General features: G+C 36.0%; 1 protein-coding gene across 1 annotated transcript in view; it reads right to left on the bottom strand.

Moving 5' to 3' along the window:
• LOC136034766 (dynein heavy chain, cytoplasmic-like) overlaps positions 1-20,350 on the bottom strand; it is a gene marked incomplete in the record, with an annotated part of 269,617 nt that overhangs the window by 75,351 nt on the left and 173,916 nt on the right. The window contains 6 exon segments of the mRNA XM_065716167.1: positions 1,200-1,357; positions 3,432-3,623; positions 7,695-7,872; positions 12,634-12,958; positions 18,765-18,888; positions 19,793-19,976. Coding sequence (XP_065572239.1) covers positions 1,200-1,357; positions 3,432-3,623; positions 7,695-7,872; positions 12,634-12,958; positions 18,765-18,888; positions 19,793-19,976 — 1,161 coding nt within the window.

Genomic DNA, 20,350 nt, shown 5'->3' with positions numbered 1-20,350 from the left:
CATGGTGCCCAAACGAGGAATAGCCAAGAATAATGTTCACTTTCGAAAACTCATCGAATAATTCTCAACATCCACTGGCAGCGGAGGATAACTAGACAATCTATCCGTGACACGACGGACCAGCTTGTTGTGACAGATGACATAGATTGCAAACAGAAACACCTTGGCCACGTTCTCGGTATGGGAGCTCTGAAGCTACCCAACGCAGCGCTCTCCTGAAAACCAACGTCTTCATGCTACAGAGGCAGACAGATCTACATAACCTGCACACATCATCTTACCTCTGTTGGAGGTCATATTGGCGGCAGTGAGCCAAAGACTAGATTGACGGCTCCTTCGTGATCGCTCGGGTGCCTCTGGAGGCACACTCCTTTGGTGTACCACAGAAATATTTTAATTGGAATGATATCTTATCATTTCCATAATATTATTACCTTTATTTAATAACGTTACATAGTTCCTCTCACATTTTGAGTTTATTAAGTTGTAAAAAAAAATATTATAAAACATGGCCAAGGCAATATGTCAGTTAGAAGCTACATACACGAGTCTCTATCACCCAGTTTAGACCCAACCAGTCCCAGAATGACAGTTAAACCCCAGTTATCTTAGAATTGGATTACCCAAACGGTTTTGAAAACCTGTATCAAAGCATATTTTGATTTTTAAACGAATTAATGCAATAATTAGTTTATTACACTAATTACTGAAATAAACAAATAAAATAAGTAATCTAATATACTAGTTCAGGTAATTTGAACTAATTAATGGAAAAGGTACAATAGTTTCGTTATCATTTTATTTACGAAACTGCTATTTTGTTCCAAATCTGTTTTATTGTGAATACACCAAAACTTTGGTCTGGAAAGATTAGTCAACTTATAACTGGTTATAGTCACTGGAAGTATCCTTGACGACAGTCAAATTAATAAAATTGTGCAACACCAACAATCCAGTTTGTTGGGGACCAATCAAAAGGATTCAGGGTCTTTGCAGATTAAAGGAAACACTTAATTTTGTAATATCCACCAATTCATTGATAAATTAATAGTGTTTTACGAAATGTGCGTTATTAAATCTTTTTATTCATTATTAATTATTAGCTGGCTTGGTTCATCTATTCGGAAGAACTGGTAAAAAAAAAGAAAACAAAAGCTAAGGAAAGCAAAAGTGGAATGATTCAGATGAGGCGTTCCTACCTAACTGACTGATTCAACATCGAGAAAAGCGAGTCTAATGCCCGAAGCTTTGTAAATTCCATGATATGATCCAGACGCTCTGCATAGTCAAGACACCTAAGAACCAGCCCATCACTGCCAAAGTATTGTTGAAGAATGCTAGCCACTTCTCTCTGAACCTGCAAAAATAACGTAAGACTTAAGAAATAACTATAAGTGAAACAAAACGTACTGAACTAATTAGAATATTATTACAGAAAAAAAGTGTTAGACAACTGTGAGCAGATAAACACCCATTAGTAATACCTGAGATGCAAATAGGTTCTAGTGAGTATTAGGTTCAAGTGTTTATCTGAACTCGCACAAATCTGATGCTAATAGTTTTACTCATTAGTTAACTTGGTATACATAGTGCTAGCAAAGGAAGGTGCACAAGGTTCAACCTCAAGTAGGAGGAAGACGAGACTTTTTTAGGTCCAACTTACCAACTTTTCACTTGGCATTGTTTGACCCAATTTTGAGGAATTCCTACCCCCTCTTTCTCGCTCTATTCCAAAACTTAGCATCTATTTGAAAAAAAGGGCTTTTAAGCTTTTGTGCTCAACACTAATGTCCATTCTTCCAGCTAAGATAAGTTCAACTGTAAAATCAGTTTGCTATCTTAGCTGGTTTCTTAGATAAAGCCTAAAATTTCCAGGTACAAGAGAGGATTTCGAAGGAATTTAAGATCCAAGGTAACTTATTTCTGATGAGGTAATTCGAACCAACACCACTTTCATATGGTACATGCTGGAAAAAAATTTGAGTTAAAACTTTTTGGGGGAAAAATTTGCAGGATAGAATTTAATTTAATATATTTACTAGGTTTTGACAGAAGGCAACATGCAGCTGCTTGTCTGTAGTCATCTAAGTAATATAGGAGTTATAGTTTGAGGAAGAAGAATTTTAGAGTAAACCAAAATTGAATATCTTCCTACTAATTACTTTAACAGTTCTTTTAATTGAATGTCTTTCATCTTCTTCACAGGCAGCAGTTGAAAAGATCGCCCAGAACTATCTGGGCGAGTGAAGCTATCCAATCATTTAATATTCTAGTTACTTAACATCACCTCTTCATCCTCATTTATTCTCAATTTAAGCAACTTCGTGTTATAATTAATATAACTTAACTATCTCAATTTAACAATAAAACAGAAATTAAATAATTTTCCCATGATAAATACAGAACAAATTTTAAACTTAAAACGAAAACAAGTTAGTACTAGTAAAAGTAGCGTTTACCCAATTCAAAGCCCCGAAAAGTCACACATTTTTGCCCTTGTAATGTGAGACTGCTAAAACTTTCAGGTATTCATTCTTTATTCGATATTAGTGTGCTCAGAAGAAGAGCTTAGATTTTTCATCATTTTAAAATATATAAAATATTTTTCTGAAAGTCATTATCTTCAAAACTGTAGAAAATCAATTGGCAAACTAAACCTTCCATTTAATCTATTTGTTTGATTCTCAATAACGTAAAAATATTAGTACAGGCCTTTGAGGGAACTTGGGGGATGGCAAAACTATGTTTATTTTGGTAATGCTCCTCAGCATAAAATTGGTTCTTGAGATTTATTATCAATAGAGCTTTAATTTTCGCTCTTGAGGTTTATGCTAACACTTAATATTGGTTGGCCAAAAAGATAGGCCCCAAATCCAGAACAATAAGGGTGGTGTAATTCTCTTATTTTATTACTAGGGTAGGAATAAAAATACAGAGCACATTCCCATAGTAGCGCAAACATTAATAAGCATAACAAAAATTCTACGGTTTTTACTTCGAGGGAGCCCAACAAGAAGTATGTGGACTGTATTGAATGTCAGCAAGTAACACCATCGGACAATCGTATTCAGACCGGTCGCACCGAGGAGTATATATTCAACCAATTATATGGTACCGACTTCTTAAATAAAAACATAAGGATTGCCACGTCAGCGTATTAATTGATACATGTCTACGGTGTTTTCTCCTTTGTTTTCAGAAGTACCCTCAATGAGTCAGAAATAAAAAAGGTACTGGATACAGGAGCAGCCAATTTCACAGCTCAAGTTACAACACTCACCTTAACAGGGATTGGCCAAGAGCTGGTAAAAACCGATACTATTTCTAGCATGTCCATGATTCAGAGACGACTCGAATCTTCAAACTTAAAACACTCATAGATAGTAAATTAATTGGCAAGAATTAATCCATTACAATCATATAGTACTTACCCTTAATGTTGGTGAAACGCTAGCGTCAGCGGTACTGCTCTTCAAGTCTTCTTCTCCTTCGTCAAGAGGTACATGACGAAGTCGGTTCAAATACTGCTCAAAAACCATTTCAGGAAGAACAACAGTTTCTGAAAACCAAACCATACCACAACGAGATACAGTAGCCAATGTGGCATATCTAAGATCTTGAACCTGAAAAAAGAAGAAAGAAAGTTCAACACCATAGAGTTGACATAGTAAAGATTGACGGGTTTCTCCACTGTATAATTTTTCTGTTTGGCCTAAAAATCACGAGCATAAAAAGCTGAGGTCTTAGTCGGTCACGGGTTGACTGTTTTTTAGCCCGTTTAAAGACAGAAGCTGATGCGGGAGGGGGCTGTTAACCACCTTTTACGTCCCGACCTGGCACCCCCCCCCCCAGTCCCGCACAGCATCAGATCAAGATTTCAAGATATATACTTTAATCGGAACGGTTGTAAGGCAAGGGAAGGCTTACTAGACAAAATACTATTTACATCCACAGGAGGAAAACTTAACTCGAAGCTTAGACCCTCCTGTTCCTTCAGAGGTGCTTAAGACCCCCAAGAAGAGTTACTAGTCATCTCTCATCGCTGCACCTGTCCAATGACCCTGCCAGTCTCGTTGGAGCGACACATCGGGATTTTGGGGGTCTGCTTGGTAGCTGCATTGAATGATCTTTTGGAGCTTCCTCTTCTTCTGGCACTGCGTGACTACCACTGGCAGACGACCTTTGGACATACGAATCACATGCAAGAAGAATCTGCACTTTGGTATTTGATGATTTCAATTATCGGTGGTTGAGCTTTTGGGTCCAGTGGACATTTAGAATACATCTTAAACATATCTTTTCAAACACGAGGGGATTCTTTTCAAGTTGTTGGCCTAAAAAGCATGTTTTGGAATCTTGCCAAAGCGTTGAGACGACCTTGCTGTTGAAGAGACTCAGCTTGAGTCGGAGGGAGTAGCCTACTACTGGCTGCGTAAGGTTTGAGACTATTTCCTGAAGAAAGTATTTAAATGACCGATACTGAGCTTGACTTTTCACTGACGCAAACCTGAATTGTGGGTTTTACTTCCCTAATACTTGAACCCACGAACTGCTCTATCGTCTGGTTGTCGCATCGTAATTCGAGTGGTAATCCAGTGCTCACCATGCTACTGTTATGTTGGCATATATGCTTATATTTAGGCCAAAAGATTCGGCAACATCTCTGACTTGGTTGAAAAAAGGCTGACTGTCAGGAGGCAAATATCCTGAATTGTACAGATAACCTAAAAATAGCTCAATGCATACATTTTAGTATAAAGGTCGACGTGTTATATTTCGTTGAAATTAGGACCATGCGAGGATTTCAGCCTACCTAGTTTCAGAGCCTTGGGACCTTAGCCCACTACCCCCTTGATCTATAAATATATCAGCTGCTCTGCTTTCAACTAGTGGTTGCTTCGCTCGACCATTTAGGAAATGGTCTTAAATGCTCACATCCGTTTTTGCTTTTTAAACTTCTAGGAAAATCATTCCTCGTTGCCATTCGCACCGTGAATGTTTATAGCTGATGAAATGTCGCTGCTGAGAGAACTAAACGATAAAGAAATTCCTTTTCTAAAACAATATATCTCTTCTTCAGGAATCAAGGCTACGTCAGAACATATAAATCATAGGTAAGTAAACAACATGTATTATGTTTATTACAACGATCTACGTTACCAATGTAAACAATGTAAATAATCAATGCAAACAACGTCTATACTCTGTATACTTGTCCTTTGTCAGGCTGATATGGAATACAGCCTGGAGTGGAATACACCCTATACGGTTTATCATCCCTAAATTTATAGCGAAATAAATGATGAAATAGAAATTATTTAGAGCCATTAAAAAAAATAATGTTTCACACTCTCATCCGCATAGTCTCATGTTTTGCCGTAAAAAATATCATATAGTTAATCATTATTTCAAGTTATTTGATTTGCAGGGAACGGTGAAACCTACAATAAACACTTCAGAAAGATCGCTAGGTCTATATTTGGGTCTAGAGTTGGATACTTCGGCTAGCAACCGAGGATCTTGGGCTCAAATCCCACTCCAATAGTGATTTTTACATTCAATCAAACAGTTCGTGGTAACGAACTGTAGTAAGGAGCGATCCGGCTCAATAGTAACCAAAACTCTAAAAAATGGAATTTTGATACCAATAGCTATATCAAAAGAATCGCATTTTAATGCTGGTTTTAAATATATAAGTTTCATCAAGTTTAGTCTTACCCATCAAAAGTTACGAGCCTGAGAAAATTTGCGTTATTTTAGAAAATAGGGGGAAACACCCCCTAAAAGTCATAGAATCTTAACGAAAAGCACACCATCAGATTCAGCGTATCAGAGAACCCTATTGTAGAAGTTTCGAGCTCCTATCTACAAAAATGTGGAATTTTGCATTTTTTGCCAGAAGGCAGATCACGGATGCGTGTTTATTTGTTTGTTTTTTTTTCCCAGGGGTGATCGTATCGACCCAGTTGCCCTAGAATGTTGCAAGAGGGCTCATTCTAACGGAAATGAAAATTTCTAGTGCCCTTTTTAAGTGACCAAAAAAATTGGAGGGCACCTAGGCCCCCTCCCACGCTAATTATTTTCCCAAAGTCAACGGATCAAAATTCTGAGATAGCCATTTTATTCAGCGTAGTCGAAAAAACCTTATAACTATGTCTTTGGGGACGACTTACTCCCCCACAGTCTCCGTGGGAGGGGCAACAAGTTACAAACTTTGACCTGTGCTTACATATAGTAATGGTTATTGGGAAGTATACAGGCGTTTTCAGGAGGATTTTTTTGGTTGGGGGGAGGGGTTGAGAAGAGGGGGATATGCTGGGGGAACTTTCCATCGAGAATTTGTCATGGGAGAAGAAAACTTCCATGAAGGGAGAGCAGGATTTACTAGCATTATTTAAAAAAAAAATTAAAAAATAAATGTGAAAAATCTTTTTCAGCTGGAAGTAAGGAACAGCAATAAAACTTAAAAACAAACAGAAATTATTACCCATATGAGGGGCTCACCTCCTTATAATACCTAGCTCTTTACGCTAAAGTATTTTTAGCAATTTCAACTATTTATTCTACGGCTTTTGTGATTCAGGGGTCATTCTTAATGAATTGGGATAAAATTTAAGCTTTAGTGTAAAGAGCGAGGTACTGACGATGGGGCGAATCCCCTCATATATGTAATAAAAACACGAGAATACTCAAGTTCTTTACGTAAGCTAATTTATAAGTTACGTAAATCTTTTACCAATAAAAAGATTCGTAAAAAATTAAAAGTTCTATTTGCCTTTTTAATTAACCAAAAACTCGGAGGGCAACTAGGCTTCGCCCCCGCTCTTTTTTTCTCAAAATCATTCGATCAAAATTATGAGAAAGCCATATAGCCCAAAAAAACAATATACAAATTTCGTTTTGATTATTCCTCTGCGTAGAGCCAAAATCAAAACATGCATTGATTCAAAAACGTTCAGAAATTAAATAAAAAAACGAGTTTTTTTAACTGAAAGTAAGGAGCGACATTAAAACTTAAAACGCACAGAAATTACTTCGTATATGAAAGAGGCTGCTTCCTCATCAACGCCCCGCTCTTTACGCTAAAGTTTTTACTGTTTTAAAAAGAAGAATTGAGAGAAAGAGTCAAACTTTAGCGTAAAGAAAGGGGCGCTGATGAGGAAGCAGCCTCTTTCATATACGAAGTAATTTCTGTGCGTTTTAAGTTTTAATGTCGCTCCTTACTTTCAGTTAAAAAAACTCGTTTTTTTTTATTTAATCTTCTTTAAGTACGAGCATAGACAAATAAATTGTTTCCGGAACAAAAACAGGGACAACCAGCATACAGTTGTCAATGAGAGAAGCATAATGTTTTAGTCAAGTCCAACAAGTTAAAGTGATTTCCCATGTACTTTGTTAATAGTGACTAAGTCGTACCGAAAACTGTTGAGTCTCAAATATAAAAGACAGGTTAGTATCGAGAGCTGGAATCTTTGAAATAAATAAATTCTTTCATGTCCAATTCAAACCCTTTGGTTGAATCTAGACTGATTTTCAAATATATACGGAGCAAAACAGGAAAGAAACTGACGAGAAAAAAGGGAAACGGAGAGAAAAACGGTTATTCCAATAATCCTTGTTTTTTTTACTACCATTGAACTATTTTACTATCATTTATACCAGCTTAAGAGTACCTTAAACACATGAATACTTACTTCAAACATGATCCTGACATTTGGTGGAATTGCCAACCGTTCACCATTTGGTAGAGTTAGTAGCTTGTTGTCGTCAAGTACAGAATTTAAATTTTCAACCCACTCCGGGTCTACGTCACCGTCAAAAATAATCCAATGACGTTTGTGGATTTCACCTCGAACATTGTCAATGATTTTCCTAGAAGAGTAACAAACAGGCTTAGTTTCCTGATTTAGTAAGTTTGCAGTAATGAAAAACACCAATTATTTCCCGAGCATTTACGTGCACAACTATTAATTTTTGATAATGGAGCATATAATTACACCTATTTTATAGGCTATAAAAATTACTGAAATCGGTTTCAAATACTATTTTATCTGGAACCGCCGTCGTCTGTTCCCTTTGATTTTTATTGAGGCATAGTAGCGATAGAATTTATAGTCTACTATAATATTCTTGAAAGCTTGTTTTTGACTAGGAACTTCCTGGACATGATAACTAGAGTTGCCATCCGACTCTACAAGTAAAGGGCTACCAAAACTTCTGTACTTCCCTTCTTCTCAAATCTTAATGAATCAAGGCTAGCCTTGTCCAAAAATGGACTTCTTCCATTTTTGTTTGCTAAGTTCACCTAATGTGCATAGTTTTTTTTTTTTTTTTTTTTTTTTTTTTTTTTTTTTTTTTTTTTTTTTTTTTTTTTTTTTTTTTGAAGCTTAGTGGAACATCTGAAATGTAATTGTTCAGCTGATCTTTGTGCTCAACCCAAAGTCCCAATGAAATAATCCACTTTTATCCCTAATTTCGTGTTCTTCTTCCAAATCATTTCTATATTTTTCTACCCTCGTCTTAAAATCTACGGATTTTTCGGTGTCCGGAAGCTTTTGTATTTCATTCATTATTTTTGCAAGTTCTTGCAAGTCTCTCCATTTCTTCTCTTTATCCTCGTTATCTAAGTAAAAGGGTCTAATGATTCTTTCTCTTCTAATGATTTGCGGAAGATAATATTAACATTTACGTCGCTGCGGCCGATCACATGAAGTGTATTATTTTAAAGACAACCAATTAAAATATTTCCTCGTTTCAATCAACTACCTTACAAAATATTGTCAGGGTTTTCAGGATTTCCTAATATTCTTGGTCAACAGCAAAAATAGGTGTTGATCTCCATCATGCAGTGGATTTGCCAGTCTCAACTGCAACTGGAATTAGTTTTCAGCGTTTAACACTTTCCACAACATAATCAAGATGCTCATTATTCAAATCAACCCCATTAGGAGTGTTTAACACCTTCTACAACATCATTAAGGTGTTTGTTTGTCAAATCTACTTCATCAGGCACACACACACACACACACACACATATATATATATATATATATATATATATATATATATATATATATATATATATATATATATATATATATATATATATATATATGTATTAAATATATAAATACTATACTTTTAAAATATTATGACCAAAAATATTATTATTTTCTTTAAAAACAGTCAGGATTTTCAGGATTGCCAAATATTTTTGGTCAGTAGCAACAACAGGTGTTTCTCTCACCCATGCAAGTGGATCTGTTAGCTCTTGCTGCAAGTGGATTCAGTTTTTTAGGGTTAACACCTTCTCCAACATCATCAATATATTTATTTGTATATTCAACTCCGTCAGGCACATCTTTTTTTATTTGGTTCAGCTCCACAACAGCACATAACAAATTTATTTGGGACTGCCCTTGCACTCTTTAAACGAATATAACATATAAGTTTTGACATTAAAGGCCACGTTGGCGCTGGAGCAGTGAAATTTAAGACCATTCAACGTACGGTACAAATACATTTTCAAAAATGTCTCTTGTCTCTTTGGAGCATATCCTACACCTAAGCCATCCACTGATGGACTGCTTAGCCAACTTCAGAGAACTATGTTTGGTTTGATGGAGACATCAACACCCGCCCCAGGTCCCTCTACTGATATTTTTGATCAGCAGCCACAGCATCAACAACAGATGTTACTCTACCAAATGCCAGCGCGTCCGTCATGCCTCACTACAAGTGAATCCAGTTTTCTGAGTGCAATACCTTCTAAAATATCATTAGGGTTAACAGGACTTCCTACTATTTTCAGTCAGCAACAACAAAAGGCGTTGCTATCATCCATGGTAGTAGATCTGTCGGCCCTTACTGCAAGTTGATTTAGTCTTCCGAGTGCAATACCATACTAAACATCATCATGATTTCCTCATGTGTTTGGTCAGCAACAACAACAAACAACAGGCGTTGCTCTCCCCATGTTCGTGGGTCTGTCAGCCCCCACTACCCATATGAGAATGCAGACTGAATCTGAGACCAGAAAGCTGAATCCAAATCATGTATTTTACATCTGAAGCTTTAAACATTTTCTCAGTGAATCCTAGTTGACAAAACTATACTATAAACCAAGTTCTCTTCGTCTTTTCCATTTTTAAAACATAGTTCTTATTGTTTTATTCGTAACTAGAGTCAAGATTACCAGATTACAGCCAAGATTATAACCAGATTAGTCAAGATGCAGTTAGATTATAGTCAAGATTACAAGATTAGAGGTGGATTACCAGACCCGTTAAATTACAACGAGAAAATTGTACACTAGACAACAGAACAATGATTAAGTCTCTTAATCATTACAAATTAAGAACAAAATTAAGTCTCTTAATGAAAAAAAATCATACACATTATTTAAGCATATTTGATGCTATCACCTGCAAAAGAAGTGATAAAGAGAATTGAGCCCTAATGGACACAGATAAAGAAATTTGAGCACTGCTGGCAATATTACAGGAATCCTAGATAACCAAGGAATACGAAAACTCTAAATTCTAGATTCGGTATGTTGCAAGAACGAACAATACAAGTTGATTTAGGCACTTCATTTTTCTCTTCCAATGATATCTTTAAGCTGTATTTTGAAGTTGTATCTGAAATATATTTTTTGGCATACACATCAAACGATAGAATGGATGATTCTTTTGCAAGCTTTTCTTGAATTAGGATTGCAAGTGAATATAGGGATTCCTTTGGTATGGGAAAAACAATTGACCCTTCCTTTAGTGCATTTTCTTTTGGCACCAATTCACGAAGTTTGCAAATAAGGGTATTCAGCGCTCATATTCTCAGAATATTCGTGTAATTACTTGGCCAGATGAACTTCTCTATTTTAATTGGCTAACTGGTGTCGGTGTGCTTGCCATCCTGCATAAAAACAACGAGTTTTTTATTCGCAAGTGGTTTAACTCTTATAGTTAGTTCACACGGATGGGGAAACGGTCAGGGAAAACTATCAAGGATCGACAAGAAACTGTTCACTCTCATAGGAAAGTGTTCGAACGTACCAGAATTCATGAAGGAGAGCAAAAATTTCAAATCAATACAGCATGAATGATTCACACTAAGAAACTTTAGCCTTGGCAGCATTTTCAGTGCTTTGTGCTAGCTCCAGTTTGCTAGAATCTGAGGAATTAGTTAATCCAGAAAAAATAAATAAAAGAAGATATCATGTCTGCCCATCATTTTCCTTTCATAATTTCCCTTTTCAGGAAATTTCCAGCCATGTTTGTTATCTTTTCTTTACGTTTTTATGTTCTTTGCGACAAGTGTCAAATAAATATGGATAATTCTCCACCACGGCTATAAGATTATGGGTCTGCGGATGATTTATTCTCGACAACATTCTAACTTTGGGAATATTTTGCCTTGGAATTCACATGAAACCCATAGAGTTCCAAGAGGAAAAGTTGAAAAAAAATCCAACAGAAAGACATGACGGGCATCCATCCATGTGAACTAGCTATTATGGTTACGAAAGGAGCTAATGACATTTCGGTCTGAAATTCATCTTCATAGGCTGCAAAGTATCAACAACCTATGTCAAGTTCATTTTAAATAAGAAATAGTAAATGAATAGCTCCAAACAAGATTGAATCTATAACATAATATCCTGGATTTTATACTCCTCTGAAAAACAGCTACTTCCAGTTCGGTTTTTTTGTTGTTCATTATAAATATAAGACAATATCCTTCGTGAATCGATTGGAAAATCAGTTTAAGCCAGTTTGAATAACTACAATGTATCTTTTTCGGAATTCGAGCTTACTGACACCTGCAAACGATAAGAAAAATTCGGAAAACCAAATCCTTAAGTGGACGAATATACCATCTTTTAAGCACAAATTACCTTTATTTTAGCATTTTTCACAGAAGTTAGAAGTATTTTAATCTGAGAAAGAAGCCCTGCCAAACATCAAAAATACAGCCAAAATCTTGCTTAGTTTATTTTGCTCAATGTTTTAGGAAAATGTCCTCATTCCCAATAGTTTCTAGCTTTTGGTATGATGGAAAGACAGTAGAGGCTTCGTTGGTTACTTCGAACAGGCTTGAATTTGACACTGAGCATTTATAACTTATAACGCTTTATTTAGTACGATGATGTTAACTGTTGAACCATAAATTTGTGTATTTCCATGGATTAAAACAACACTTGCTTTACCCAAAAAAAAAAAAAAAACACAATGATTCGACTTGTTTTGATAATTTCTCCACAGTTAACTTCAACTTTCTCTAAAATGCTTGATTTGACACATATGGAAAAAATGACATTGCTGTTACCACTGGTTCATTGTTAGTAAAACACACAGACAAATCAATCTAAAGTTGATTTTGGCTGTAAAATTATAGGCAGCAAGAATCTTAGATAATCAACAAAATTTAGGGCATCTTCCCATTTAATCAAGCTTTCTTTTTAAACATATGCGCATATTAATAGACTATTAGCATTAATGATGCAAATCTATTAGTACCTTCCAGCAGATGGTAATAGATATGACTTGCACAATTATGAAATACTTAATAGCCTGACAAATAAAGTCTATATGAGAGATTTGGCATAATACTTTGCTAATAATAAACGTATACCTTAGAATATGAGTAAATAAGCCATCTGTCCATTCTCTAGTATTCGGGTCTAGAACACCATATAAAGCTTCTTTAGATATTGCTTTAGGATCAATCACATGACTAACTCCCTCTGTTCCTTCAAGTCTTTCAAGAGCATTCAGCAGCACCCTCCAGGCTGTAGATTTCCCAGAGCCACTTGGACCAACCATCATCAAGCCATGATTTAATTGGCTGATTTGGAAGAGCTGCAAAACCTTTTCCATCCAATCAAAGCCTATCTCTTCCTGCTCACCACATACAAGATATTGCTCTTTGCAAACTTTGCGAATCTCAGTTTTCAATCCTATTAAATATCAATTATATTAGATCACAAAATAAACGAGCATAGCAGGAACAGAAGTAATATTTTAAGACTGGGGTAAATGAATAGTGGCATGATACAAAACTACACACACAAACGTTAAAAACAAAACACAAACAAATAAAAAACTATTTTGTTAGATCTTTAACATAGAAAAATCTAACTTGATGAACACACAGAAAATGACGGGCATAGAGAAACATATGCTATATGTTTGCTCATTTGTTTACTCGGAATGTAGCGATTTTCAGAAAGTTGAAATATTTTTTTTCCCAGTTTATAAACTTAGATTGATATATTCTTCTATTGTCCACCCTTATTTGATTTATTGTTGTTCGATGTGGTCATCTACTTTTCAAACACATTTAAAGCCATTACATGCTCTCCAAAATTCAGCGATTCGGGTTCCTTGTTAATTGTGATAATCATATATCAATTAGAGATAGTTATAAAAAAATTTAATATTTTACCAGTTTCAGGTCTTTTCAATTTTTACAAGGCTCCATTTATATTTGATATATTGCACAGAAATGCACCTGAATGGTTAATGTGTCTGAGAGAGATGAGCCTGAATATGAGACAAGGAATTCGTCAGCTATTAGAAAACCGATTAAAAGGTCTGCATTTTCGATTCGTCATATTCTTCCTTCTATATGGGATCCCTTCCTTATGACATAGTTCAAGAGACGGATAGGCCGACTTTTCGTGGGTTGCTTAGGGACCATTGTTTTGGTATTTATGATTTATGATTTTTTTTCTTTTTATATAAATAAAGTAGGGAAATAGTGCATAATAATATTGTCATATTAGGCTAGTGTAAGTACAGGGTCTCAAGTGGTGACTTCTTATTGCTTTTTTTTTGTTTTGTTTTTCGCTTTTTAGGGGAATCCATTGATAAGTGATTTATTTTGTAGTTTCGCCATAAGACTTTTGGCAAATTTTTCCTTTTTTTAATTTTTTTTTTATATATTTTTAAATAAATTTTCTCTTTCTCATATATGTTTATATATGTCATGTAAGTACCGGGCCTGTTTATGTTTTCCGGAAAAATTTATAAATAAAAAAAAGGAACAAGTTAGATGCCTCTATTTAGGTACTGACTGTTTAATGCTGCTTACGTTTTAAATTCCTCAAGTACGTCTTATTGTTCTTATCATTCATTCAAAATAAAGAATCATAACTATATCAAATTTAGATTGCTTTTTGAAATCAGTTTTCACCGTCACATTACAGACAAATATTCTGTTGTTGTAGTATTTCTTTAATGTTCTTCCTGGCAATTCACCAGACAATCAAGTTTAACAATTTTATCCAGTGCTGTAAATAGAGTGTGTAAACAATACTTGATAATCCAAAATCCAAATTCAGAACAAGAATTGTCAAGGACAATCTAACGTTTACACTTCAACAATCAATTTTGCAGTTTAGTGGTAAAATCATTCAAAAACAGAGAAGAGGAGGTAAACCCTCTGAGACCCCATCTGCTGGAAAAAAAAACAAACAATTTTTCAAAAATTCACGTTTTCCCCATTTTAAACGTCCACCCCTCCCCATTATTAAAAGTCAGACCTCACTGCACCTAGGACAGTGAATAAATAGGATCTTGTGATTTATTTATGAAACACACTTAAATATAAAGTTACTGATGTGGACTAAAAGATAAATCACTCATAAAACACAAACACGAGGAGGTAGCACTAAGGTTGAGTGGCTTCTCGGCAATTCCGTTCCAGGTGCCCTTTGGCAATGATAGATAGAGACTTTCAAGTTTTAATCTCTACCATTTAAGGCTTATAAGTAATGAAATACTCTATGTTGGAATGAATAAAAATTCAAAACAAAATAATAATCAGACTTAAACTCACCTTCCGGGCAGTCCCCCCCCCCTAAAATTGCGTCTGTTCAACTTCCTTTTGAGAAATCAATTCAGGAATTGTAAAGGACAACGTCCCTGGAGAGCAATGCTTCCATTATCATTTAAAACAAGATCTAAAAGCTCATATGGCACTTGTGACGAGGCGAGAAGAGCTAAGAGCCAAGAGATCATATGGTATGAGCTCTAACAAAATTCTATGAATCAATAGATTGATTTAAAAAGGAAAATAAGAGGCTTAATGCCGGTCAAGATTTAAAATAAGAGCTCTGAGTCACAAAGTCCTTCTAAATATCAAAATTCATTAAGATCCGATCGCCCACTCGTAAGTTATAAATACCTAATTTTTTCTAATTTTTCCTCTCCCTTTTGCCCCCCAGATGGTCGAATCTGGGAAAACGACTTTATCAAGTCAAATTGTGCAGCTCCCTGACACGCCCACCAATTTTCATCGCCCTAGCACGTCCAGAAGCACCGAACTCGCCAAATCACTGAACCCCTCCCCCCAACTCCCCCAAAGAGAGGGAATCCAGTACGATTCTGTCAATCACGTATCAAGGACATTTGTTAATTCTATCCACCAAGCTTCATCCCGATTCCTACAGTCCAAGTGTTTTTCCAAGATTTCCCCCTCCAAATCCCCACAATGTCAAAAGATTTGGTCGGGATTTGAAATAAGAGCTCTGAGACATGAATTCCTTCTAAAAATAAAATTTCATTACGATCCGATCATCTATTCGTAAGATATAAATACTCCAATTTTCATGTTGTCCAAGAATTCCGGTTCCCCCCTCCAACTCCCCCGAATGTCACAGGATCTGGTCGGAATTTGAAATTAGAACTTTAAAGCACGAGATCCTTCTAAATATCAAATTTCATTAAGATCTGGTCACCCTTTCGTAAGTTACAAATACCTCAATTTTCAAAATTACCCCCCCCCCCCAATTCCACCAAAGAGAGCAGATCCGGTCCAGTTATGTCAGTCAGGTATCTTAGACAGGTTTCTATTCTTCCCATCCAGTTTCATCCTGATCTCACCGCTTTAAGTATTTTCTAAGATTTCCGGTCCCCCCAACTGCCCCCCCCCCCAATTACGCTTGATCCGGTTGAAATTTAAAATAAGATATCGGAGTTACGAGGTCCTTCTAAATATGAAGTTTCAAGAAGATCCGATCACTCCTTCGTAAGTTAAAAATACGTCATTTTTCTTATTTTTCAGAATTACCCCCCCCCCCCCGCAATTGAGCGGATCCGTTCCAATTATGTAAATCACGTATGCAAGACTTCTGCTTATTTTTCCAACCAAGTTTCATCCCAATCCCTCCAATCTAAGCGTTTCCCATCATTTTAGGTCTCCCCACCCCAAACTTCCCCACAATGTCACCAGATCCGGTCAGGATTTAAAATAAGAGCTTTGAGACACGATATCCTTCTAAAAATCAAATTTCATGGAGATCCAATCACCCGTTCGTAAGTTAAAAATACCTCATTTTTTCTAATTTTTCAGAATTAACCCCCCCCCCCCCAACTACCCCAAAGAGAGCGGATCCGTTCTGGTTATGTCAATCATGTATCTAGGACTCGTGTTTTTTTCCACCAAGTTTCATCCCGATCCCTCCACTCTAAGTGTTTTCCAATTTTTAGGTTTCCCCCTCCCAACTCCCCGCCCCAATCACCAGATCCGGTCGGGATTTAAAATAAGAGCTCTAAGACACGATATCCTTCTAAACATCAAATTTCATTGAGATCCAATCACCCGTTCGTAAGTTGAAAATACCTCATTTTTCTAATTTTTAAGAATTACTCCCCCCCAACTACCCCAAAGAGAGCAAATCAGTTCCGATTATGTCAATCATGTATCTGGGACTTGCGCTTATTTTTCCCATCAAGTTTCATCCTGATCCCTCTACTCTAAGTGTTTTCCAAGATTTTAGGTTTCCCCCTCCAACTCCCCAAATGTCATCAGACCCAGTCGGGATTTAAAATAAGAGCTCTGAGACACAATATCATTCCAAACATCAAATTTCATTAAGATCCAATCACCCGCTCATAAGTTAAAAATATTTCATTTTTTCTATTTTTTTCCGAATTAACCAGCCCCTACTCCCCCCGCCCAGATGGTCAAATCGGAAAAACGACTATTTCTAATTTAATCTGGCCCGGTCCCTGATACGCTTGCCAAATTTCATCGCCCTAGCTTACCTGGAAGTGCCTAAAGTAGCAAAACCGGAACTTTAGGTTTTCCCCCTCCAACTCCCCCCAATGTCATCAGATCCGGTCGGGATTTAAAATAAGAGCTCTGAGACACAATATCATTCCGAACATCAAATTTCATTAAGATCCAATCACCCGCTGATAAGTTAAAATACTTCATTTTTTCTATTTTTTGCGAATTAACCGGGCCCCCACTCCCCCCAGATGGTCAAATCGGGAAAACGACTATTTCTAATTTAATCTGGTCCGGTCCCTGATATGCTTGCCAAATTTCATCGTCCTAGCTTACCTGGAAGTGCCTAAAGTACCAAAACCGGGACCGACAGACAGACCGACAGAATTGGCGACTGCTATATGTCACTTGGTTAATACCAAGTGCCATAAAAAAATCAGAGAAATACAAATGAATTTCTGTGTCAAAATCCGGAGTGCATAATATACCCCCCCCCCCAAATAAGTCTGCAAATATTTCAATTTGTAGCTTCAAGTGTTACAATGTAAAATTACAATTGCTACAATTCGTAGCTTATAATGTAACAACCATTGCTTTGAGATAAGAAGTTCCCTTCAAGTGTTGCAGGATAAGCTACAATCATTGCTAGGTTGCCTCGTGAAACCTCAAAATAGTCTAGCTTGAGCCATTTACAAGGAAACTCAAATGGGAGTAAGTTTACTACAAACTTTAACTTCTACATTTTTGGAAAGGAATCGGATAAAAAGCAGAGCCGTAAGGGTGATGACAGAGGGCCAGCTAGTTGGACACTGAGAGACCTGTGAACGACACAGTTTTAGCTTATTAAATTAATAATCAGACATGGTATATAGCAATTGAAGAATCAAACGTTTTTTAAAGATTCTCTAAAAATAATTACATCTGAAAATTAGTAAAGTGATTTATTGACACGCGCTATGATAGATGACAGTTCATTGACAGAATATTTTTATTTATTTAAACGATTCGTATATTATAGTTTCTTAACGTATGAAAACAAAGCAAGGGAATAAAAAATGAAAAGAGAAAAAACAAATAGGTGAAAAAACGAGGATTTTATCAGGCAGTAGCTAAATATGAAAAAAAACAAGCAAATATTTCGACAAGGACCTCCGCCAAGTCGTCCTCAGTGCTCAAAGAAAACAAAGAAAAAAGTCTGAGGACGACTTGGCGAAGGTCCTTGTCGAAATATTTGCTTGTTTTTCATATTTAGCTACTGGCTGATAAAATCCTCGTTTTTTCACCTATTTGTTTTTTCTCTTTTCATTTTTTATTCCCTTTCTTTGTTTTCATACGTCATGCATGGCCAGTATGGTCTCAGAACGTATTTATAGTTTCTTAATTCTGAATAAGTCAAAATATTAAAAAGAAAAATTAAACAAGAAGCATGAAATTCCTATTTTTCTTCCAATTGTTTTCTAACATTAATTTTTCTGAAAAAAAAAAAAACAAAAAAAAAACAAACAAAAAAAAAAAAAAAAAAAAACAGAGACAACATCTTATTTTTATCTCTTTCAGTCTCTCAGGAAGCGGAAACAGTACCTACTGACAAGAAAAATATTGCTAAAATCATTCTGGGGACGAAACTTACGGGAATGTGACCATCCCCCCCACATCCCACCGAGGATTTTCCTGTGTAGGGATAATTTCTGATACATCGTAAAGCAAAAACACAATGAAAACGAATTAAAAAACAGTAATATAAATACCTGACATTTCTGCACTGTTGTAAACAACTCCTGGGAAAACGTCAGCTAGCAAGGAGAAGAGAAGGGGAATATCGTCGGCAACAAGCTTTGGTACGACACTCTCAAATACAGATCTTATCAAAATCTAAAAAAAATGCCATATTATTAAAAGAAATTTAAAGATTTAAACTGCCGTTTTTTATTTCTTTTGGTACAAGTTTTCTGAAAAATATAATTTCACTAAAAGCCAGCCCTCCCCCATATTTTTAGCAATCGGATAACATAGAATTTTAAGACGGCAATGCGAAATTTCGCAATTCTACTGGCTCAATTCCTAAAATGCATATATGAGACGAACAAATAAAATTAAATGATTAGTGGAATATGAGGAAGATAAATCCAATCGATCTGTTAAAATCCTATATAGCTCTTTTCTAATGGCAAACTTTCTAATTTGGCTAAAGAATTATTCCCTTCGAAAAACGTAACTAAACAGTCATGCTTTAAGATTGAAAGAAAAAAAACTGATTGGCCAAAGGAATTTCTATTTATTGACAGAGGAATCGAGAAGAAGAATTTGTCTACAGCTTTGTGGAGGAGGAGAACCTAGCGCATTATTCTTGTTTAGTTGGAACGATGACCAAATTTAATTTCACAAAAGACAAAGATAAATGCAGGCCTCCGTCTTCATCAAGGAAGCCCCTACACATAAATACCAGTTGGTCACTCGGTGCATTAGTCCTATGACTACCTGGCTCTTGTCATCAACAAATAAAACACCTGTGTTTTTTTGTCTGTGTCCTTTTTGTTTTTCTTTTCATTTTCTTATGCTCCTCTTTAGCGTATGTTTGTTGTGTACAGAGGGCAACAATTAATTATTATTATATTTTCATAATAACTTGAATTAAAATTATTCCGTTTATGAATAAGAATACGAAAACAAGTTTACAGTTAGAAAGCATGCAAGTTATCTTTCTAGCCCAGCACCTGATTATATAAGGTTCAGTTTCTTTAACAAAGAACAGTTCAAACAGAAAAAAAGGTTGTACCTCTTGTTCGGGCAAGTTTTTCGCAATAGTACCCTCATCAGCGGTCTCATCACGGCTTGTCATTTCGTTCTTAATTTTTGCTACCAGATCTCGTTTGACATTACCAGCGGAAACAAGCACCGATTTAAGAGCACGGAGACCAAAGTCGTAGTGGGATTGGTTAGAAAGTTGCTCTTCACATAACCTTAAAAGACAAACAATAATTAAAAATGAGTCTGAATAAGTTAAAATAGCCTATAGGCCAAGACTAGAGTACTACATCAATACTTGCGAATTTTATCTCCTCGATCTAGCTCTTAATCACCGTCAAAACCAGAAAAATATTATAGAAAGTACATTTCAGAGTAAAATAGCATCTTGCTCTTAATACGTAATGTGAAAATACTATGTTTTTCTCCTAAGAAATGTCGAGAAGATTCAAACGTCACAAAAATAATAGATACTTCTGGAGTGGCCGATGCAAATAAAACCGTACGCAAGGTCAAAGGTATGAATAGTTCATTCAGGGAAGACCTAAGAGGTTTGGAGGGAGAGGTGGCTGGGTGACGAAACTTAGGG

The sequence above is a fragment of the Artemia franciscana genome, chromosome 13, assembly GCF_032884065.1.
Source record: "Artemia franciscana chromosome 13, ASM3288406v1, whole genome shotgun sequence".
Classification (NCBI taxonomy): domain Eukaryota; kingdom Metazoa; phylum Arthropoda; class Branchiopoda; order Anostraca; family Artemiidae; genus Artemia; species Artemia franciscana.
Note: the sequence above shows the minus strand (reverse complement) of the source record. Positions and strands in the feature narration are given on the sequence as shown.